General features: G+C 41.9%; 1 protein-coding gene across 4 annotated transcripts in view; it reads left to right on the top strand.

Annotated features, from left to right (window-relative positions):
* CLCN4 (Cl-/H+ antiporter 4) overlaps window positions 1-24581 on the top strand; it is a 92340-nt gene that overhangs the window by 31378 nt on the left and 36381 nt on the right. For 3 of the 4 annotated variants that reach the window (XM_087426548.1, XM_087426546.1, XM_087426544.1), the window contains 2 exons: window positions 21453-21607; window positions 24204-24303. In XM_087426548.1, the coding sequence (XP_087282674.1) occupies window positions 21464-21607; window positions 24204-24303 (244 nt within the window). In that variant the 5' untranslated portion in view covers window positions 21453-21463. Of the gene's footprint in view, window positions 1-7160; window positions 7331-21452; window positions 21608-24203; window positions 24304-24581 lie in introns of all 4 variants that reach the window. The other variant, XM_087426545.1, reaches the window with a different exon arrangement.

Genomic DNA, 24581 nt, shown 5'->3' with positions numbered 1-24581 from the left:
GTCACAGAACTGGGGACTTCTTGGGGGTGATCTTGGTGGCTCCTACCATCCTGTTCTGAGAGTCTGATGTTCCCCAAATCATCCTGAGGATGTCCCTGCAGAGGAGACTGGTCTGGATTCCCCTGAGTTGTGCAGGAGTCACACTGACAAACTCATTCTCTTTGTACTCTTTTTTTCTAGGCTATCTTGTCTACTCACACATTTTTTTTGAGTCTGTTTATCCTGTTTATGACAAAATTGGGACTTAGACATTTTTGATAGGTGCATAGATGGAGCCTATAAAAATTCTGTAATGGGGCCTTGCCTTTGTTGCTCCAGTGGTTCAGAGATAGGCACACGTTTAAATGAACTCAAAACACTTTAGTGAATATTGACTAGATGCGTGCCTGACACAGTGATGGGGATGCAAATATGAGTAAGTCATTGTTGATGACTGCACGGTGTCACGGTGGAGTGGGAAGATGTTTCTGCCACAATGTAATTAGGAGTTCTGATAATGCTTTGGGGCAGAGTGACTTCAGCAAAATGGTAAAATAGAAAGTCCTAGCCCTTGTTCCCCCACAGAAACACCAATAACAATGATCAGATCAAAATACCTTTATGAGAATTCTAGATTCCAGTTAAGAAGTTGGACTACCCTAGGTGAGCATAAAGCCAAGAACAGCTGCAATGAAACAGGTAAGAAGAGCAATTTCACTTTACCCATGTCAGACCCTCCCCCAAGATGGCGCAGCTCAGCACTGAGAGGGAAATCCCTTGCCTGCAACTTCTCCTTTGGGGGAAAGAGAGTAGAAGGTATCTCCAATGTCCAACCTGTCAGAGCCCTACCTGAGGGCTTGCTTCACTCTCCACTTAGAGCGCTGATGAACCAGCATGGGTTGGAGGCCTGAGGGCAGCTGAGAACAGTGGAAAGTGGTGGGTGGCTTGCGGCAGCTGGCATGGATTTGTGTGATTGGGAGAAGCCACTCAACTTGAGACTTCTCACTCAGGAGGAAGAGGAGTGAAGCATGCCTCCAATGTCCCAGCTTTTCTGAGAGCAGCCTGAGGGACTGGTTTCTGTTTTGCCTCGTTTGTCACTTGGAGCAAGAGAGAGAAATAAGTAGTAGAGTTTGCATGCAGCTCTCTGGCTTTGTGGAAAGCTGCCTGAGGGACTGATATCTCTCTGGCCTGACTTGGCGTACTGACAGGAGCTGCCTGGTTGCCACTGAGAACCCAGGAGAGTGGGATGGCTTGCTGCTATAGAACCAGGGAACTTGCAGAGCCACAGACAAACACCAGAGGGAGCAAGAGATTAGAAGCTTTTGAAAAAATAAACTGGCAAATTCCTCTAATTAGGACTACATGCACAAGTCCAGAGAAAATGCATCCATAGAAAAGGTTTGAGAAGCCCCCAGACTCTTTTTTTTTTTTTGTGAGGAAGATCAGCCCTGAGCTAACATCCATGCTAATCCTCTTTTTGCTGAGGAAGACCAGCTCTGAGCTAACATCTATTGCCAATCCTCCTCCTTTTATTTTCCCCAAAGCCTCAGTAGATAGTTGTATGTCATAGTTGCACATCCTTCTAGTTGCTGTATGTGGGACGCGGCCTCAGCATGGCTGGAGAAGCGGTGCATCGGTGCGCGCCTAGGATGCAATCCTGGGCCATCAGTAGCGGAGCACGCGCACTTAACCGCTAAGCCATGGGGCTGGCCCTAGAGGCCCCCTGACTCTTTAGCTGGGCTGATTGGTGAAGGTCTTTCCCTGTAGGAAACTAGTTCGTAAAGATTAGAAGAGGTGGCTATTTTTTAAAATGTACAGATACCAACTCAAAAGTTCAAAGAACACAAAGAGACAGACAAACATGAGGCAGACAAACATGACCCAAACAAAGAAATCTCTAGAAACCAACCCCAAAGAAACAGAGGTATATAATTTACCTGACAAAGAATTCAAAGTAACTGTCATAAAGAAGCACAACGAGCTCAGGAAAACAGTCCATGAACAAAATGAGCATTTCAACAGAGATAGAAAATGTAGAAAAGAAATAAACAGAAATTTTGGACAGAAATTTTGGAGCTGAAGAATACAATAACTGAACAGAAAACTTCACTAGGGGTGTTCAACAGGAGACTTGATGAAACAGAAGAAAGAATCAGTGAACTCGAAGGCAGGTCATTGGAAATTATCCGGTCAGAGGGAGAAAAAGAAGAAAGAATGAAAAAGAGTGAAGAAAGCCTAAGGGACTTAGGAGACTCCATCAAGTGAACTAATATATGCATATGGGAGTCTACAAGAAGAAGAAGAAGAGAAAGAAAGAAAGCTTAGTTAAAGAAATGACAGAAAACTTCCCAAATCGGGGGAGGAATATGGACATCAAGATTCAAGAAGCCCAACAGATTCTACAAAAGATGAACCCAAGGAAGTCCACACTGAATTACATTATAATCAAACTGTCAAAAGTCAAAGATAAAGAGAGAATTTTTAAAGCAGTAAGAGAAATGGACTTATCTCATACAAGGGATCCCCCATAAGACTATCTGCAGGTTTCTCAGCAGAAACCTTGCAGGCAGGCAGGGAGTGAGATGATATATTCAAAGCGCTGAAAGAAAAAAAGCTACTAACCAAGAATACTATATCTGACAAAACTGTCCTTAAAAAATGGAGGAGAGATAGAGACTCCCAGATAAACAAAAGCTGAGGGAGTTCATCACCACTAGACCTGCATTATAGGAAATGCTAAAGGGAGTCCTTTGAGTTGAAATGAAAGGATGCTAAATAGCAGCATGAAAACATATGAAGGTCTAAAGCTCCCTGGTAAAGATAACTATATAGACAAATACGGAATACTGTTATATTGTCATAGTGGTGTATAAATCACTTAATTCTGGTATAGAAGTTAAAGTATAAAAAATAACTATACCTATAAAAATATGTTGATGGATACACAGTATAAAAAGATGTACAAGAGTATCTTATTTTATTGCACTTTGTTTTATTGTGCTTCGCAGGTACTGCGTTTTTTATAAGACCCTCCACCAGCAAAAAGATTGACTCACTGAAGGCTCAGGTGATGGTTAGAATTTTAGCAATAAAGTGTTTTTTAATTAAAGTATGTAAATTTTTAAAGAAATAATGCTCTTGCACTCTTAATAGACTATAGTGTAAATATAACTTTTATATGCACTGAGAAACCAAAAAACTCATGTGACTCACTTTATTGCGATGTTAGCTTTATTGCAGTGGTCTGGAACTGAACCCACAACATCTCTGAGGTAGGTCTGTAATTTGTGACATCAGTAATATAAAATGTATGTGTGGGGAGAGGCAAAAGTGTAGAGTTTTGTATGTGATTGAAGTTAAGTTGTTATCAGCTTAAAATAAATTTTTATAACTATGTTTTATGTAAGCCCCATGGTAACCACAAGAAAATATTATAGAAGATACACAGAAGAAAATGAAAAGGAATCAAGGGCCGGCCCTGTGGCTTGGTGGTTAAGTGCGCGCGCTGCGATGCTGGTGGCCCGGGTTCGGATCCCGGGTGCGCATCGAGGCACCACTTCTCCGTTCATCCTGAGGCCGAGTCCCACATACAGCAACTAGAAGGATGTGCAGCTACGACATACAACTATCCACTGGGGCTTTGGGGGGAAAAATAAAATAAATAAAATCTTTAAAAAAAAAAAAAAAAAAAAAAAGAAAAGGAATCAACATGTCACTACAAAAAGAAAAAAATCATTGAAACACAAAGGAAGGCAGCAAGAAGGGAAAAAAGAGACAAAAGAGCCACAAGACAGACAGAAAACAATTAACAAAATGACAATAGTAAGACCTTCCCTATCAGTTATTACTTTAAATGTAAATGGATTAAACTCCCCAGTCAATAGACGTAGAGTGGCTGAATGGATTAAAAAAACAAGATCCAACTCTATGCTGTCTATTAGAGACTCACTTTAGACTTAAAGACAAACATAGGCTGAAAGTGAAAGGATGGAAAGAGATATTCCATGCAAATGACAACCAAAAGAGTGGCCATACTTCTATCAGACAAAATAGACTTTAAGTCAAAAACTGTAAAAAGAGACAAGGACATTATATAATCATAAAAGGGTCAATTCACCAGGAAGATATAACAATTATAAATATTTATGCACTCAACATCAGAGCACCTAAATATATGAAGCAAACATTGACAGAACTGAAGGGAGAAATAGACAGCCACACAATAATAGTAGGAGATTTCAGTACCTCACTTTCAATAATGGATAGGACATCTAGACAGAATATCAGTAAGGAAACAGAGGACTTGAACAATGGTATAGTCCAAATGGACCTAACAGACATATATGAAACCTAGAAATGCGTCATTAGGTGATCTCATCATGCAAACATCATTGAGTGTACCTACACAAACCTAGATGGTATAGCCTACTACGTACCTAGGCTATATGATACTAATCTTATGGGACCACCGTGATATATGCGGTCCATCTTTGACCAAAATGGTGTTATGTGGTACATGACTGTATATGAAAAGGCCACAGCTATCCTCATACTGTATGGTGAAAAACTGAGAGCTTTTCCTCTTATATCAGGAACAAGGCAAGGATGCCCACTCTTGCCACTTCTATTGAACATAGTACTGGAAGTCCTAGCCAGAGCAATCAGGCAAGAAAAAGAAATAAAGGCATCCATATTAGAAAGGAAGAAGTAAAATTATTTCTGTTCACAGATGACATAATCTTATATATAGAAAGCCCTAAACACTCCACAGAAAAACCTGTTAGAACTCGTGAACAAATTCAGTCAAGTTGCAGAATACAAAATCAATATACAGAAATCAGTTGTGTTTCTATATATTAATAACAATTCAAAAATGAAATTAAGACGATCCCATTTACAATAGCATTGAAAAGAATAAAATACTTAGGAATAAACTTAACCAAGGAGACGAAAGATTTGTACACTGAAAGCTACAAAACATTGCTGAAAGAAATTAGACACAAATAAATGGGAAGACATTCTGTGTTCATGGATTGGAAGACTTTATATTATTAAAATGTCTATACTATCCAAAGCAATCTACAGATTCATTGCAATTCCTATAAAAATCCCAATGTCATTTTTTACAGAAACAAAAAAAATCCTAAAAGTCATATGGAACCACAAAGGACCCCAAATAGCCAAAGCAATCTTGGAAGAACAAAGCTGGAGGCCTCACAGTTTCTGATTTCAAAACATTATAAAGCTACAGTAATCAAAATAGTACGGTACTGTCATGAAGACAGACATATAGACCAATGGAACAGAATAGAGAGCCCAGAAATAAACTTCTGCATATATGGTCAACTGGTCTTTGGCAAGGGCACCAAGAGTACACAATGGGGAAAGGATAGTCTCTTCAACAAGTGGTGTTGGGAAAACTATATGTCCACATGCAAAAGAATGAAATTGGACCCCTATCTTACACCATACACAAAAATCAGCTGAAAATGGATTAAAGATTTAAATGTAAGACCTGAAACTTAAAACTCCTAGAAGAAAACAGAGGGGAAAAACGTTATGACATTGGTCTTGGTAATGATTTCTTGGATATAATACCAAAAGCACAGGCAACAAAAGCAAAAATAGACAAATGGGACTACCTCAAATTAAAAAGCTTCTGCACAGCACAGGAAACAATCAACAGAGTGAAAAAGCAATCTACAAAATGGGAGAAAATATTTGCAAACCACGTATCTGATAAGGGGTTAATATCCATAATGTATAAGGAACTTCTACAACTCAATAGGAGAAAAACAAATAATTCAATATAAAAACAGGCAAAGGACTTGAATAGACATTTCTCTGAAGAAGACATGCAAATGGCCAACACGTATATGAAATGATGCTCAACATCACTAACCATCAGGGAAATGCAAATCAAAACCACAGTGTGGGCCGGCCCTGTGGCTTAGCGGTTAAGTGCGCGCGCTCCGCTGCTGGCGGCCTGGGTTCAGATCCCAGGCGCACACTGCTTCTCCGGCCATGCTGGGGCCGCGTCCCACATACAGCAACTAGAAGGATGTGCAGCTATGACATACAACTATCTACTGGGGCTTTGGGGGGAAAAAAATAAATAAATAAAATCTTTAAAAAAAAAAAACCACAGTGAGATTTCACCTCACACCTGTTAGGATGGCCATTATCAAAAAAACGAAAAAGAACAAGTGTTGGTGAAGATGTGGAGGAATTGGAACCTTTGTGCACTGTTGGTGAGAATGTAAAGTGGTGCAGCCACTGTGGAAAACAGTATGGAGATATCTCAAAAAGTTAAAAATAGAACTACCATATGCTCCAGCAATCGCACTTCTGGGTATTTATCCAAAAGAATTGAAAGCAGGATCTTGAAGAGATATTTGCACTCCCATGTTCATTGCAGCATTATTCACAATAACTAAGATGCGGAAGCAACTTAAGTGTCCATCAACGGATGAATGGACAGAGAAAATGTGAATATGTGTGCAATGGCCTTCAAAAATGATGGAAATCCTATCATTTGCCGTAATGTGGATGGACCTTGAGGACATTATGCTTAGTGAAATAAGCCCATCACAGAAAGACAAATACTGCATAATTCCACTTATATGAGGTATCTGAAGTAGTCAAATTCATAGAAGCAGAAAGTAGAATGAATGATGGTTGCCAGGGCCTGGGATGATGGGGAAATGGGGAGTTGGCAGTTCAGTGTGTATGAAGTTTCAATTGTGTAAGATAAAAAAATATCTAGAAATCTGCTGTACAACATTCTGCTTATAGTTAACAATAATGTACTGTACAGTTAAAAATTTGTTAAGAGGGTAGATCTCATGTTATTTTTTTTTTAACCACATTTCTTCTCTCTCTCAGAGCCCAAGTAAATTGTACCTGTTAAACATTGTTATGATGCTGCTGCATGACAACCCCTTCAAGAAACCCAATTGTTTATTGTGGCTTAAAACAATAACCATTTATTTTTCTCAGTCTGCAGGTTAGCTGGCTGGTTTGATTGGGCCAGACTCGGCTGATCTTGGCTGGGCTCACTCATGAATCTGTGCTTGGCTGGGCCTAGACGATCTAGGATGGCCTCAGCTGAGATGACCTAACTTGACTGCATGTGGTCTCTCATCTTCCAGCGCTCTAACCTAGGCTTCTTCTTGTGGCAGAGACAGAGGTCCAAGAAAAAAAGCAGAGGCTGCATCACCTCTTGGGGTCTAGACTCAGTACATGCTTGCTGTCACTTCCACTGCATGTCACGAGGCCAGCCCAGAGTCAAGGGGTAGAGAAACAGACTCCACCTCTTAATGAAGAGGAGCTGCAAAGTCCCATTGAAAAGGTGGTAGATACAGGGAGGGGTAGAGAATATGGGCCATTTTTACAATCAGTTCACTGCATAGATCAGGAGTCAGCAAATGTTTTCTGTAAATGGCCAAATAGTGAACATTTTAGGCTTTGTGGACCATATGGTTTTTGTCGTAACTACTCACCTGCTGTTGTCATGTGAAAGCAGTCATAGACAATATGTAAATGAATGGACATGGCTGTGTTTCACTAAAACTTTCTTTACAAAACCAGGCAGCAGGCCAAATTTGGCCCACAAGCTCCAGTTTGCTGAGCCCTGAGGTAGACGATTTAGACGAAGTAGGAATCTCAGATTCAGGTTTTAGGATGCTGTCCTTGAAACTGTGGCCTTGAGGCCATAAGCAGAGGTGTGATCTGCCAGAAGAAATACTCTTACTGGAGAGAAGAAATAAAAACAGGTGAGAGGAGCAAGGGCCCCTCTCTAAGGTGCAAATGGCTATTTGCATCCGTTTGGGGTTGTTCCTAGTACCATATTGAAATTACACAGGTTAAGTTTATTTCTCAGTTAGCAAGTCCTTGGAGTTCACTCCTTGTTGCTCCTGTGTTTGGCTGGATTCTTATTCCTTATCCATCCACAACTCCCAAGTGGATTCCAGATAGAATTCTTCGGGCCGGCCCCATGGCTTAGCGGTTAAGTGCACGCGCTCCGCTGCTGGCAGCCCGGGTTCGGATCCCCGGCGCCCACCGCTTCTCCGGCCATGCTGGGGCCGCGTCCCACATACAGCAACTGGAAGGATGTGCAGCTATGACATACAACTATCTACTGGGGCTTTGGGGGGAAAATAAAATAAATAAAATCTTAAAAAAAAAAAAAAAAAAAGAATTCTTCCATTTTTCTGACCTGGATGCCCCCTTCTTACACTTCTGGCCCTCCTGTTTTTCTTTTCTTTTTTTAAAAATGATTTTATTGAGTTTATATTGGCTTATAATATTATGTAAATTTCAGGTGTACGTTACTATGTATCGGTTTCTGTATAGACTGCTTTGTGCTCACCACCAATAGGTCTAGTTTTTATCTGTCACCATACATGTGCCCTTTTACCCTGCTTGCCCTTCCCCCACCCCTTCCCCTCTGGTAGCCACTAATCTGTTCTCTTTGTCTATGTGTTTGTTTATCTTCTACATATGAATGAAACCATGCAGTGTTTGTCTTTCTCTGTCTGACTTATTTCCCTTAGCATAAAACCCTCACGGTCCATCCATGGTGTCGCAAATGGCACGATTTTGTCTTTTTTTTATGGCTGAGTAGTATTCAATTGTATATCTATATATACCACGTCTTTTTTTTTTTTAAATGGGTTGTATTTTATTTAATTTATTTTTTTTGTGAGGAAGATCAGCCCTGAGCTAACATCCATGCCAACCCTCCTCTTTTTTGTTGCTGAGGAAGACTGGCCCTGGGCTAACATCTGTGCCCATCTTCCTCCACTTTATATGGGACGCAGCCACAGCATGGCCTGACAAGCGTTGCCTCGGTGTGCACCCAGGATCCGAACCCAGGCCGCCAGCAGCGGGGTACACGCACTTAACTGCTACGCCACGGGGCTGGCCCCGGTAGTATGGACATTTTAACTATGTTTATTCTTCTAAACCGTGAGCATGGAATATCTTTCCATTTCTTTATATCTTCTTGGATTTCTTTCAGTAATGTCTTATAGTTTTCATTGTATAGGTCTTTTACCTCTTTGGTTAAATTTACTCCTAGATATTTTATTCTTTTTGTTGCGATTGTAAATGGGATTGTATTCTTGAGTTCTCTTTCTGCTAGTTTGTTATTAGTATATAGAAATGCAACTGATTTTTGTAAGTTGATTTTGTACCCAGCAACTTTCCTCTGGTTGTTGATTATTGTTAATAGTTTTCTGGTGGATTTTTTTAGGGTTTTCTATATATAGAATCATGTCATCTGCAAACAGTGAAAGTTTTACTTCTTCCTTTCCAATTTGGATCCCTTTTATTTCTTTTTCTTGCCTAATTGCTCTGGCCAAAATCTCCAGTACTATGTTGAATAGGAGTGGTGAGAGTGGGCATGCTTGTCTTGTTCCTATTCTCAGAGGGATGGCTTTCAGTTTTTCACCATTGAGTATGATGTTGGCTGTGGGTTTGTCATATATGGCCTTTATTATGTTGAAGTACTTTCCTTCTATATCCATTTTATTGAGAGTTTTTATCATAAATGGATGTTGAATCCTGTCAAATGAATTCTCTGCATCTATTGAGATGATCATGTGATTTTTATTCCTCATTTTGTTAATGTGGTGTATCACATTGATTGATTTGTGGATGTTCAACCATCTCTGCATCCCTGGAATAAATCCCACTTGATCATGGTGTATGATACTTTTTATGTATTGTTGTATTCCATTTGTTAATTTTTTTGAGGATTTTTGCATCTATGTTCATCAGCAATATTGTCCTGAAATTTTTGTTTTTTGTGTTGTTCTTGTCTGGTTTTGGTATCAAGGTAATGTTGGCCTCATAGAATGAGTTAGGAAGCATCCTGTCCCCTTCAATTTTTTGGAAGAGTTTGAGAAGAATAGGTATTAAATCTTTGAATGTTTGGTAGAATTCACCAAAGAAGCCATTGGGTCCTTGTCTTTTGTATTTTGGGAGGTTTTTGATTACTGTTCTAATTTCTTTACTTGTGATTGGTCTATTCAGAGTCTTTATTTTTTCTTGTTTCAGTTTTGGGAGGTTGTATGATTCTAAGAATTTATCCATTTCTTCTAGGTTATCCAATTTGTTGGCATATAGGTTTTCATATTATTCTCTTCTAATCCTTTGTATTTCTGTGGTATTCATTGTAATTTCTCCTCTTTCATTTCTCATTTTATTTGAGTTTTCTGTGTTTTTTTTCTTATTGAGTCTGGCTAAGAGTTTGTCAATTTTGTTTATCTTCTCAAAGAACCAGCTCTTAGTTTCATTGATCTTTTCTATTTTTTTGGTTTCTATTTCATTTATTTCTGCTCTGATTTTTATTATTTTCCTCCTTCTACTGACTTTGGACTGTGTTCTTCTTTTTCTAGTTCTGTTAGGTGTAGTTTAAGGTAACTTATTTGAGATTTTTCTTGTTTGTTCAGGTAGGCCTATAGTGCTATGAATTTTCACCTTAGTACCACTCCCATAGGAGTTGATATGTTGTGTTTTAATTTTCATTTGTCTCTAGGTGTTTTTTGATTTCTCCATTGATCCAGTGGTTGTTCAGTAGCGTGTTGTTTAGTCTCCACATATTTCTGGCTTTCCCAGCTTTTTTCCTGTAGCTGATTTCTAGTTTCATAGCATTGTGGATGAAAAGATGCTTGATACAATTTCAATCTTAAATTTATTGAGGCTTGCCTTGTTTCCCAGCATATGGTTTATCTTTGAGAATGTTCCATGTGCCCTTGAGAAGAATGTGTATTATGCATGGAATGTTCTATATATATCTATTAAGTTCATCTAGTCCTGTGTTGCATTTAAGGCCACTGTTTCTTTCTCTCTCTTTTTTTTTGAGGAAGATTGGCCCTGCGCTAACATCTGTTGCCAATCTTCCTCTTTTTCTTTTTTCTCCCCAAAGCCCCAGTACATAGTTGTATATCATAGTTGTAGAGTTGTAGTTCTTCTGTGTGGGACGCCACCTCAGCATGGCTTGATGGGTGATGAGTAGGTCCGCGCCCAGGATCTGAACCGATGAATCCCGGGCCGTGGAAGGGAATGCAGGAACTTAATTGCTATGCCACTGGGCTGGCCACAAGGCCACTCTTTCTTTGTTGACTTTCTGTTGGGATGGTCTGTCCATTGACATAAGTGGGGTGTTAAGGTCCCCGACTATTGTTGTGTTGCTGTCAGTTTCTCCCTTTAGTTCTCTTAATAGTTGCTTTATATACTTTGGTGCTCCCGTGTTAGGTGCATATATGTTAATAAGTGTTATGTCTTCTTGGTGGAGTGTCCCTTTTGTCGTTATATAATGCCCATCTTTGTCTCTCATTATCTTTTTTTTTTTTAATAATTTTATTTATTTATTTTTCCCCCAAAGCCCCAGTAGATAGTTGTATGTCATAGTTGCACATCCTTCTAGTTGCTGTGTGTGGGACGCGGCCTCAGCATGGCCGGAGAAGCGGTGCGTCGGTGCGTGCCCAGGATCCGAACCTGGGCCGCCAGCAGCAGAGCTCGCGCACTTAACTGCTAAGCCACGGGGCCGGCCCTCTCATTATCTTTTTTATCTCGAAGACCCCTTTGTCTGATATAAGTATGGCTACACCTGCTTTCTTTTGCTTGCCATTTGCTTGGAGTATCATCTTCCATCCCTTCACTCTGAGCCTGTTTGTCTTTAGAGCTGAGATGTGTTTCCTGGAGGCAGCATATTGTTGAGTGTGTTTTTTTTTTTTTTTTTAATTTTTTGTTTATTGCAGTAACATTGGTTTATAACATTGTATAAATTTCAGGTGTACATCATTATACTTCTATTTCTGCATAGATTACATCATGTTCACCACCCAAATACTAATTACAACCCATCACCACACGCATGTGCGGAATTATCCCTTTCGCCCTCCTCCCTCCCTCCTTCCCCTCTGGTAACCACCAATCCAATCTCTGTCTCTGTGTGTTTGTTTATTGTTGTTATTATGTACTACTTAATGAGGGAAATCATACGGTATTTGACCTTCTCCCTCTGACTTATTTCACTTTGCATAATACCCTCAATGTCCATCCATGTTGTTACAAATGGCTGGATTTCATCGTTTCTTATGGCTGAGTAGTATTCCATTGTGTATATATACCACATCTTCTTTATCCATTCGTCCCTTGATGGGCACTTAGGTTGCTTCCAAGTCTTGGCTATTGTGAATAACGCTGCAATGAACACGGGGGTGCATGTATCTTTACGCATTGGTGTTTTCAAGTTCTTTGGATAAATACCCAGCAGTGGAATAGCTGGATCATATGGTAGTTCTATGCTTGATTTTTTGAGGAATCTCCATACTGTTTTCCATAGTGGCTGCACCAGTTTGCACTCCCACCAGCAGTGTATGAGAGTTCCCTTCTCTCCACATCCTCTCCAACACATGTTGTTTCCTGTCTTGTTAATTATAGCCATTCTGACGGGCGTGAGGTGATATCTCATTGTAGTTTTGATTTGCATTTCCCTGATAGTTAATGATGTTGAACATCTTTTCATGTGTCTGTTGGCCATCTGTATATCTTCTTTGGAGAAATGTCTGTTCAGGTCTTTTGCCCATTTTTTAATTGGGTTGTTAGTTTTTTTGTTGTTGAGATGCATGAGTTCTTTATATATTTTGGAGATTAAGCCCTTATCAGATGTATGGTTTGCAAATATCTTTTCCCAATTGTTAGGTTGTCTTTTCGTTTTGTTGATGGTTTCCTTTGCTGTGCAGAAGCTTTTCATTTTGATGTAGTCCCATTTGTTTATTTTTTCTATTGTTTCTCTTGCCCGGTCAGACATGGTGCTTGAAAATATGTTGCTAAGACTGATGTCGAAGAGCGTACTGCCTATGTTTTCTTCTAGAAGTTTCATAGTTTCAGGTCTTACATTCAAGTCTTTAATCCATTTGGAGTTAATTTTTGTGTATGGTGTAAGGTAAGGGTCTACTTTCATTTTTTTGCATATGGCTATCCAGTTTTCCCAACACCGTTTGTTGAAGAGACTTTCTTTTCTCCATTGTATGTTCTTGGCTCCTTTGTCAAAGATAGCTGTCCATAGATGTGTGGGTTTATTTCTGGGCTTTCAATTCTATTCCATTGATCTGTGTGTCTGTTTTTGTGCCAGTACCATGCTGTTTTGGTTACTATAGCTTTGTAGTATATTTTGAAATCAGGGAGTGTGATACCTCCAGCTTTGTTCTTTTTTCTCAGGATTCCTTTAGCTATTTGGGGTCTTTTGTTGTCCCATATAAATTTTAGGATTCTTTGTTCTATTTCTGTGAAAAATGTTGTTGGAACTTTGATGGGGATTGCACTGAATCTATAGATTGCTTTAGGAAGTATGGACATCTTAACTATGTTAATTCTTCCAATCCAAGAGCACGGAATATCTTTCTATTTCTTTGTGTCTTCTTCAATTTCTTTCAGCAGTGTTTTATAGTTTTCGGTGTACAGATCTTTCACCTCTTTGGTTAAGTTTATTCCTAGGTATTTTATTCTTTTTTTTGCAATTGTAAATGGGATTGTATTCTTAATTTCTCTTTCTGCTACTTCGTTGTTAGTGTATAGAAAGGCAACTGATTTTTGTATGTTGATTTTGTATCCTGCAACTTTACCATATTCGTTTATTACTTCTAAAAGTTTTCTGGTGGATTCTTTAGGGTTTTCTATATATAAAATCATGTCATCTGCAAATAGTGACAGTTTCACTTCTTCCTTTCCAATTTGGATCCCTTTTATTTCTTTCTCTTGCCTGATTGCTCTGGCCAGGACTTCCAGTACTATGTTAAATAGGAGTGGTGACAGTGGACATCCTTGTCTGGTTCCTGTTCTTAGAGGGATAGCTTTCAGTTTTTCACCATGGAGGAGGATATTAGCTGTGGGTTTGTCATATATGGCCTTTATTATGTTGAGGTACTTTCCTTCTATACCCATTTTATTCAGAGTTTTTATCATAAATGGATGCTGTATCTTGTCAAATGCTTTCTCTGCATCTATTGAGATGATCACGTGATTTTTATCCTTCATTTTATTAATGTGGTGTATTACGTTGATTGATTTGCGAATGTTGAACCATCCCTGCATACCTGGAATAAATCCCACTTGATCATGGTGTATAATCTTTCTAACGTATTATTGTATGCGATTTGCTAGTATTTTGTTGAGGATTTTTGCATCGATGTTCATCAGTGATATTGGCCTGTAATTTTCTTTTTTTGTGTTGTCCTTGTCTGGTTTTGGTATCAGGGTAATGTCGGCTTTGTAGAATGAGTTAGGGAGCTTCCCCCCCTCCTCAATTGTTTGGAAGAGTTTGAGAAGGATAGGTATTAAGTCTTCTTTGAATGCGTGGTAGAATTCACCAGGGAAGCCATCTGGTCCTGCACTTTTATTTTTGGGGAGGTTTTTGATTACTGTTTCGATCTCCTTACTGGTAATTGGTCTATTCAAATTCTCTACTTTTTCTTGATCCAGTTTTGGAAGGTTGTATGATTCTAAGAATTTATCCATTTCTTCCAGATTGTCGAATTGGTTGGCATATAGCTTTTCATAGTATTCTCTTATAATCTTTTGTATTTCTGAGGTGTCTGTTGTAATTTCTCCTCTTTCATTTCTGAGTTTACTTATTTGTGCCTTCTCTCTTTTTTTCTTGGTGAGTGGGTGTTGTTTTTTAATCCATTCAGCCACTCTGTGTCTTTTGATTGGTGAATTCAATCCATTTGCATTTAGAGTGATTATTGATATATGAGGACTTAATACTGCCATTTTATCTCGTTTTCCAGTTGTTCTATGTTTCCATTGTTTCTTTTCCCTTGTATTTCTGACTGCCATTTCAGTTTGGTGGTTTTCTCAATTTTCTCTTTATTTATGATTTGTGACTCTGCTCTGATTTTTTGTTTGTGGTTACTGTGAGGCTTGTATAAAAGATCTCATAAATGAGATAGTCCGTTTTCTGATAGCCTCTTATCTCCATTAGCCTAAGCAGGTTCCCTCCCTTTCCTCTTCCCCTTCTATGTTTTTGTTGTCACGAATTATTCTTTCTTTTCTTTCTTTCTTTCTTTTTTTTTTTTGGTGAGGAAGATTAGCCCTGAGCTAACATCCATGCCCATCTCCCTCTACTTTATATGTGGGACACCTGCCACAATATGGCTTGATAAGTGGTGCGTAGGTCTGTGCCCGGGATCTGAACCTGCAAACCACAGGCCGCTGAAGTGGAGCACGCAAATTTAACCCCTGTGCCACTGGGCCAGCCCCACAAATTATTCTTTTTTGTGTTGTCAGTTTGTGACTAAATTGAAGTGTTTATAGTTATTTTTGATGCTTTCTTTTCCTTTATCTTTTATGTTATGATTGTGTTTGCTAACCTGTTCTGATAGAGAGCTCCAATTTTCTGATTTTGTCTATTTGTCTCCTTGAGCAAAGCTTTGTAAACCTTTGCCTTTTTGTTTCAGGTGGGAGGGCTCCCTTCATCATCTCTTGTAAGGCAGGTCTAGTGGTGATGAACTCTCTCAGCTTTTGTTTATCTGGGAAAGCTTTTATTTCTCTGTCATATCTGATGGATAATTTTGCTGGGATAGAGTATTCTTGGCTGATAGTTTTTGTCTTTCAGTATTTTGAATATATCATTCCATTCTCTCCTAGCCTGTAAGGTTTCTGCTTAAAAATCTGTTGAAAGCCTGATGGGGCTTCCTTTGTAGTTTATTTTCTTCTCTCTTCCTGCCCTGAATATTTTTTCTTTGTCATTGACTTTTTTTTTTTTTTTTAATTTTTATTTATTTTATTTTTCCCCCCATAGCCCCAGTAGATAGTTGTATGTCATAGCTGCACATTCCTTCTAGTTGCTGTATGTGGGACACGGCCTCAGCATGGCCAGAGAAGCAGTGTGTCGGTGCACGCCCGGGATCGAACCCGGGCCACCAGCAGCAGAGCGCACACACTTAACCGCTAAGCCATGGGGCCGGCCCATGTCATTGACTTTTTAAAAATTATTTATTTATTTATTTTTCCCCCAAAGCCCCAGTAGATAGTTGTATGTCATAGACGCACATCCTTCTAGTTGCTGTATGTGGGACGTGGCCTCAGCATGGCTGGAGAAGCGGTGCGTCGGTGCGCGCCCGGGATCCGAACCCCGGGCCGCCAGCAGCGGAGCGTGCGCACTTAACCGCTAAGCCACGGGGCCAGCCCTTAATTGACTTTTGACAGTTTTAATCTTATATGCCTTGGAGATGATCTTTTGGCATAGATGTAATTAGGAGTTCTATTGGCTTTGTATACTTGCATGTGCAGTTCCTTTCCCAGGTTTGGGAAGTTCTTTGAATTATTTCTTTTAACAAGCTCTCTGCTCCTTTCTCCCTCACTTCTCCCTCTGGGATACTTACAATCCTTATGTTACTTTTCCTAATTGAGTCAGATATTTCTCAAAGAATTTCTTCATTTTTTAAACATGTTAGTTCTCTCTCGTCCTCCACCTGAAGTGTTTCTAGGTTTCTATCTTCGAGGCACGAATTCTCTCCTCCATAATGTCTGCCCTATTTTTTATGCTAAGTTATTTTTTTATCTCATTAATTGTGTCCTGCATATCCAGAATTTCTGTTTTTTTTTTTTGTGTGTGTGAGGAAGATCAGCCCTGAGCTAACATCTGCCAATCCTCCCCTTTTTGCTCAGGAAGACTGGCCCTGGGCTAACGTCCATGTCCATCTTCCTCCACTTTATATGGGACGCTGCCACAGCATGGCTTGACAAGTGGTGTGTCAGTGCGCGCCCGGGATCCAAACCACTGAACCCCAGGCCGCCGCAGCGAGCGCGCACACTTAACTGCTTGTGCCACCTGGCCGGCCCTGGTTTTTTTTTTTTTTTTTTAGAGCTTCAGTCTCTTTGGTGAAGTATTCCTTCTGTTCATTAATTTTATTCCTGAGCTCATTGAACTGTCTTTCTGAGTTTTCTTGTAACTTGTTGAGTTTATGACAACTATTTTGATTTCTCTGTCGTTTAGATTGTAATCTTCTGTGACTTCAGGTTTGATTTCTGGAGAGATGTCATTTTCCTTTTGTTCTGCAGTGTTACTGTAGTTCATGGTGTTTGATGATTTGATCTTATGGTGGCTCATTTGTGCTAGTAATTACCTTTTCTTGTTTTTTTCTCCCCAATGTCCCAGTGCATGGTTGTATATCCTAGTTGTATGTCCTTCTAGTTCTTCTGTGTGAGCTGCTGCCACAGCATGGCAACTGACAGATGGGTGGTGTGGTTCTGTGACTGGGGAATGAACCTGGGCCACCGAAGTGGTGAGAGCACCGAACTTTAACCACTAGGCCATCAGGGCTGGCTCAGTAATCCTCTTTTCTTATTTGGGTACAGCTTTGGTTACTTTGGTTCTGGTCACTTGGGTCTTGTGTTCCTCCATTGGCTCTCCATAGGCTCAGATGTTGCTGTCCTGTGCAGCAGCTGTGCTGCTGTTCCTGGGTTGTCTTGGGGTGCTGGCTGCATTGCTGTCAGGGGTGCTGGGTTCACGGGTGTCAGTGTCACTGGTGGGGACCTGGGCACCCGGGGACTTGTATATAGCCCCCACTGCTGGTGGAGCTGGTGTTAAGGTTGCCACCACTGGGGGCTGGGTCACCAGTTCTGCTATGGTTCCTATTGCTTCTGGTTGCAGATTCCACCTGCCATCACTGGGGTGGTGGGGCAGGGGCTGTTTTTTCTGTTCCCGCCCCATCTTCTCATAGTTGTGCTGTTTGGGCCGCTCTGCATTTGCGTGTACCTGACCACAGTTGCTTGGTGAGGTTCCTTTGTGTAGGCTGGGCTGCCATCTCTTGGTGGGTTGTGCTCACGAGGGTGGGGCTGTCGCCACTCTGCAAGTGTTCATGCACGGGCCACCCTGTGCCCACCTCCACTCACACTTCTGCTGGGTGCTGTGTGAGGATCCATGACCTGGATCGCTGCCGCTAGGGAGCGGGAGGGGCCACTCCTTAGTTCCACTGCTTCCTGGGGGTCCAGTCCACCCACCTTCAGATGTGTAGCTGCGTGGATCTCTCAGGTGACCTGTTGTGCTGTGTAGGGAATCCTCTGTTGGTTAATGGATGTCTGTTTAGTTGTAACCTAGAGGGGAGAGACAAAGGGAACAACTCACTCCACCATGATGCTGATGTCACTCCTCCCTCCTCTCTTAATCTCAACCTCAGAAATGATGTCACCATCTCCTTCTGGGCCCCCAAGTAAGCCCCTGATTAGATCTACAGATTAGATCGTACTTATTTTCCTTTACCAATTATGTGTTTAATTGTCATGACCATGACATGCTCCATCAAAGTTTAAAGATGTAATTGTTCTCCAGAGTGACTTTTTGTTTCAACTATTATTACCCAGAGTTGTTACTTGACTCGGGATTTGGTTGAATTTTAGGTAACATGAACTCCTTTTTAATAGAATGTCCAAGTCTCCTCAATTGTATCTGCTGGCTCAGTTTTTCTCATGAGGGCTCCACAGTGTGGGTCAACAGCCTGCTGTCTTATTTTTCCCATCAAAGATTCTTGTTTTTTTTTTTTTAATTTTATTTATTTATTTTTCCCCCAAAGCCCCAGCAGATAGTTGTATGTCATAGCTGCACATCCTTCTAGTTGCTGTGTGTGGGACGCGGCCTCAGCATGGCCGGAGAAGCGGTGCGTCGGTGGGCGCCCTGGATCTGAACCTGGGCCGCCAGCAGCGGAGGGCGTGCACTTAACCGCTAAGCCACGGGGCCGGCCCGCATCAAAGATTTTCTTTACCACATATAATAAAAGGCTATTACCATCTTGTTTTTGTAGAAATGAGAACGAAATCTTTGCTTTCCAATTTTACTCCTTCCCTTTTATTATTGGTTGCTACTGACTTATGCAACATGATTCTTCCCTGGGTACTCATCAGTGTGTATAGCTTTCAGCTTGGCATGGCTTAAACCTCAAAGTTTTAAAGTTTTAAAGCAGCTGAGTTGCGCAGATGGTCAGTAAATCAACCACTGTGGCCACTTTATTGCTTGTAAGGTAATCATTTTGCCCATAGTGACTTTTCAATTTGATTAAAATGCACTTTCATCAGGTCTTGGTTGGGTCCTCCAGATATAAAAATACGTAAAGCAGTGAGAGAAGCCTGCTCTCACATATTTTTATAACTACCCTTCACCTCTTTAACCATCTATTCCAGCACTTTTGTGGTCCTCATCCTGCAATTCAAATTTCCATGCTCTCTGCCTAAGTAATTTTTATTTAGTGCATATTCCAACCTCTTGTCGTTGTACGAGTATATTATTTTTTCTGCTAACTGGCGGTGAGCAGCGGTCCTGCTGCAGAACATTTTCAACATCTCAAATCAGCTCCTCTGTGATCTGTAAATCAGGCTCTGATGGTGGTATGACATGGAAGATGTCTTGGTTTCTTTGCGATTGTTTTCAAGACAAGGGGAACCAGGATAATGGGAGTGGAATTGTTATGTTAGGCGGGAAAGGAAGAAACCCTCAACTGTGCTACTGCCCTGGGAGCAGGAGCCCTTTTGACTGCATTTTAAGAAAAATTAAAAGTGAGTGCCTGCACCCAGAGCTCCTTGCCCAGGGGAGTGTGCTGCCAGCCTGGCATGGCTTGTAGCTTGTATTAGTCTGTTTGGGCTGCTATCACAAAATATCACAGACTGGATGGCTTGTAAACGAGATATTTATTTCTCACAGTTCTGGAGGCTGGTCATCCAAAATCAGGGGGCCAGCATGATCGAGTGAGGACCCTCTTCCCAGTCGCAGACTTCTTGTTGCTGTGTCCTAACACAGGGGAAGGGGCAAGGGACCTCTGTGGGATCTCCTCTTATAATGGCACTGATCCTGCTCATGGGGACTCTACCCTCACGACCTAATCACCTCCCCAAGGCCCCACTTCCTAATGCCATCACATTGGGGGTTAGGATTTCAACATGGATTTTGGGGAGACACAAACATTCAGATCATAGCATGGCCCATGTGGCAGGTTGTCCTGCCTCCTTGTCCATCTCTATGGTGGCCCCCCTGGTGTAGAGAGCCACTGCCCTCTGCATATTGGCTTGGCTCACACCAGGTAGTGAAAGTCTTGCCAGCGTTTTTACTCTGCTGTTGCTGTACTTATTGAATATCCGCAGTGACAGCCACACAGGCTGCCTGCCTGCGTGGTCTACTTTATCTCCCAGGAGAACCAATTATAGGTTTGGTTGCAATGATTTGATTTTGAGTGGTATGCCTCAACCCTCTTTGCCCCTCCAGCCCTCCCATTTGACACCTTGCTTTTGCAGAACTTGAGGTTTTTTAGACATGTACATACTTCATCCTCATTATTTGCGGTTCTGTATTTGTGAATTTGCCCACTTTCTAAAATATATTTGTAACCCCCAAATCAATACACGTGGCACTTTCCCAGTCATTCACAGACATGTGCATGTGCAGAGTGGCAAAAGTTTGAGTCACCATAAATGCACGTTCCTAGCTGAGGCAACACTCCACCATCTTGTTTCAGCTCTCAGACTGTAAGCAAGTGTCCTGTTCACAGTCTGTTTAGTACCACATTTTTCACATTGTTGTGCTGCTTTATTGGTAATTTTGCTGTTTACAATGGCCCTGAAATGCAGTGCTGGAGGGCCTCTGCTGTTGCTAAGCACAAGAAGGCTGCAATGTGCCTTATGGAGAAAATACGTGTGTTAGATAAGCTTCCTTCAGGCATGAGTTACAGTGCTATTGGCCATGAGTTCAATGTTAGTGAATCAACAATATATATTCAATAAGGTGTCTTTAAGCAGAAACACACATAACACAAGGTTATGTATTGATCAGTTGATGAAAATGTGACCAGAGGCTCACAGGAGCCTAACCTTATATTTCTCTTAGGGACAGTGCTTCAGTATTCACTAATTTGGTGTTCATGGTGACTTTATAGAACATAACTACTGTGAATAACAAGAATTGACTGTGCTATGGACTAAATGTTTGTGTCTCCCCAAAATTCATATGTTGAAACCTAATCTGCAATGTGAGGGTATTAGGAAGAGGGCCTTTGGGAGGTGGTTAGGTCGTGAGGGCTGAGCCCTCATGAATGGAATTAGGTCCTTTACAAAAGAGACCCCAGAGAGCTCTCTTGCCCCTTCTACCATGTCAGGACACAGTGATAAGATGGCCGTCTATGAACCAGGAAGCGGGCCCTCACCAGACGTTGAATCTGCTGGCACCTTAAGCTTGGATCTAGTCTCCAGAACAGTAAGAAATAAATTTCTGTTGTTGATAAGCCACCCAGTCTATGGTATTTTTGGCATAGCAGCCCGAACTGACTAAAACATGCTATATATATGTTTCATGACAGCAGAGAGATACCTATGCAGAAATAATTCTTTCTTATAGAGGAAAATAGTGCACGTGGATCATTCTGCCGTGTCTGTCAGATATCCTACTTATGTTGTAACCGCAGTTATTTCCTCTGCAGGTGTAACTAGCATGGTCAATGCAGGAGCGATGAGTGGCTCCGGAAACCTGATGGATTTCCTCGATGAGCCGTTCCCTGATGTGGGGACGTATGAGGACTTCCACACCATCGACTGGCTGAGGGAAAAGTCACGGGACACCGACAGACACAGAAAGGTAGGTGGTGACATGGCTACCTAAAGTGGTTAGGCTGTGCTTTCACTGGACTGTTCTGGAGCTAGGGCTTAGGTTCCCGTGTCGTGTACTGGGCTAGGCTCTAAGGAGAAGGGCCGGTGGGAGAGGCAGAGATATGGACAGATAATTATAATACTAGGTGCTTTGAGTGGGAGGCTGTGTCCTGCAGAGGTGTGGTGTGGAAGGTAATGAGGGGACTCTGGAACCAGACAAATCGGGTACATCCTGCCCTTGACACCTTCAGGCTGAGTGACTTTTTGGGGTGCCATTTCTGGACCCTGTCTTCTCATCTGTAAGGATGGAGGTAATTATACCTGAAGAATAAATGAGGTTATGTGCGTATGAAAGCACATATTACAGTGCCTGGCGTCTAGTTGGCAATTAATACATATTTTAATAAGCTACAACTATGGGGTCACTTAGGAGGGATGGTTAGGGAAAGGTGTTTTAGAGAGGGTCACATTTCACTTGGGTCTTGAAAGATGACTAAGTTTGCTAGGCAGAGAAAGGGGAAAGGATTCTAAAGTCAGGAATGGCCCTTTTTTAAGTCACAGAGGCATGAACTAACATGGCACATTTGTACAGTTCAAGGAGCTCTGAGGTCTGGTGGAGGATTCATGAAGGGGAGGAATAGAGATGAGTCTGGCACCATGGGAACGGGGCCATATTGGGAATGACCAAGTAGGCCATGAAGAGGAGTTTGGATTTCACCTTGATGGCTTCAGAATACAAGAAAGATGCATTGCAGAGTGAGAAACAGGAAGCTTGGAAATTAGTGCAGGAGAAGGAGGAAGAAGGTCTGACAAAAGGCAGTGAAGTGCAGATGGAGAGAGGCTCAGGTCAAGAGGTATTCACACAAGCCACTGAGAGGATTGGAGGGGGGATTGAGGTCAGGAGGGGACTGGAGTCAAGGATGACGCCCTGGCTGTGGTCAGAAGGGGATGATGTCCTGTGATGAGTTCTGTTTCAGCCGCTTTGAGTTTGAGCTGTTGGTCCAGCCTGTAGCCGGGGTGGTTGGCAGGTGGAGAGAACTCTGCACAGTTCTTGGGCGAGGTCAGGGCTGCGGTGGAGAATGAGGGATCCTTGGCATGCGAGTGGGTGCTGAAGCTTTAGAAGTGGCCAAGGTGGCCTGGGTATATAGAGGGAGAAGTAAGGAGGCAGGCAGGACCCTGGGCAATGCCAAGATTTGCTAGGTACAGTGGGAGGTAGATGGGGAGCCAGTGACGGACATTCAGATGAAGCAGGTGGAGGTAAAAGAGGGGAACCAGCAAAGAGTGGCCACAAGTGAAAGGAGGAGAGAGTGGCGAGGACGGGGCTGCTAACCAGGTCCCCCTCCATGGAGGGGTAAAGTAGGAGTCAAACCAACAGGGTGGGGGACTGTTGGTGGCCTCAGGGAGAGCAGCTTCAGAGTAGGATGAGGAGTGACATTGAGAGTGCGACTGTGTCACGTCATTTCATGTAGCTGGCAGAGAAAGGAGGAAGAGAGATGTGTAGGGAGTGAGGTAGAGTCAAGAAGATGACCAGCCCCTTGGCTCCAACATGGAGGAATGTGGGAGATGGGGCAGCATTCACTCTGGAGCAGAGGTGGGTGAACCATAGCCCTTGGCTTGGCACCTGTTCTTGTAAGTCAAGTTTTATTGGCACACAGCCACGCCCATTCACACACACCTTCTTTATGGCTCCTTTTGTGCTACAGCGGCAGAGGTGAGTAGTTGCGACAGAGACCATCTGACCTGCAGAGCCGAAGATATTTACTTTCTGTCCCTTGACAGAAAATGTTCGTCAGTCCTGCTGTAAAGGGTTAGGAGGGGAATGACGATCTCAGAGGAATGTAGGCTTCAGTTAACACGGGGAGGTGGAGGGGCATTCTTACAATGTGTGTAGACATCTCCATCTGCCTGGAAAACATGGTCCATGCTGGCTAATTCAGAGTTCTTCCTGTTAACATTTACCCTCGAAAACAACAGCAGGAAATGAAGTCTTTGTTGAAGAGGTTCTTTTGTGAACAGACCTTACAATGTAAGTTCAAATAGTAATTCTTATTCAAAATAGTGACACCAAATCTGTCTCCTTTCAGAATGGCTTTGGAATAATCAAAGATCAAATCACACTTAGTAAATCTTTTTCTCTCTCTTTTTTTCCCTCCCCAAAGCCCCCATACATACTTGTATATTTTAGTTGTAAATCCTTCTAGTTCTTCTATGTGAGCTGCCGCCACAGCATGGCTACTGACAGACGAGTGGTGTGGTTCTGTGCCTGGGAACCGAACCCAGGCCACTGAAGTGGAGTGTGCTGAACTTAACCACTAGGCCATCAGGGCTGGCTCAAGTTTTTTTAATTAAGTGAATTTTTGTGGATTATAATTATTTGGAGACTGCTGTGGCATCTTTAGAGCTCTCTGAACTGGAAAGCCCATGTTGTCATTGCGGTGGGTAACTGAAGGTAATGTGAGTGGGAATTTAGTGCTTAATTACATTAGTTTTCTCAATCACCTTCTTTCCAGAGGAAACAGTTTCAGAGAAGGAAGCAGGAATTGGAAAATGGATCTAGATCAACTACTGTGTCTTCTTGTTTCTAGATAACCAGCAAAAGCAAGGAGTCCATATGGGAGTTCATCAAGAGCCTGCTGGATGCCTGGTCGGGATGGGTGGTGATGCTGCTCATCGGCCTGCTGGCGGGTACGTGGAAGGCCATGCAGTCCTCCCGGGGCAAAGCTTGAGGGGCTGGAACCCAGAGCGCTGACTGTTTGGGGTGATAGTCTGAAAATGGCATGCTTCTCTTTTACCCCACGCAGAGGATTGATTCCTTGAAATATCTAAGAGCAAAATACATGACCCTACATTTAACATAAAATCTATCCCCCATAAGGCAAGACCCCATGGCATGGCCCAAGTGCACCCATCAGAGAGCTATAATTACAGAGCTGGTTGGCCCTGTCCACACAGCACAAAGGTTT

Source organism: Ceratotherium simum, chromosome X (genome assembly GCF_057802395.1).
Source record: "Ceratotherium simum simum isolate JZ-2026a chromosome X, ASM5780239v1, whole genome shotgun sequence".
Taxonomy (NCBI): Eukaryota; Metazoa; Chordata; class Mammalia; order Perissodactyla; family Rhinocerotidae; genus Ceratotherium; species Ceratotherium simum.
This window is presented reverse-complemented; position numbering and strand designations above follow the sequence as displayed.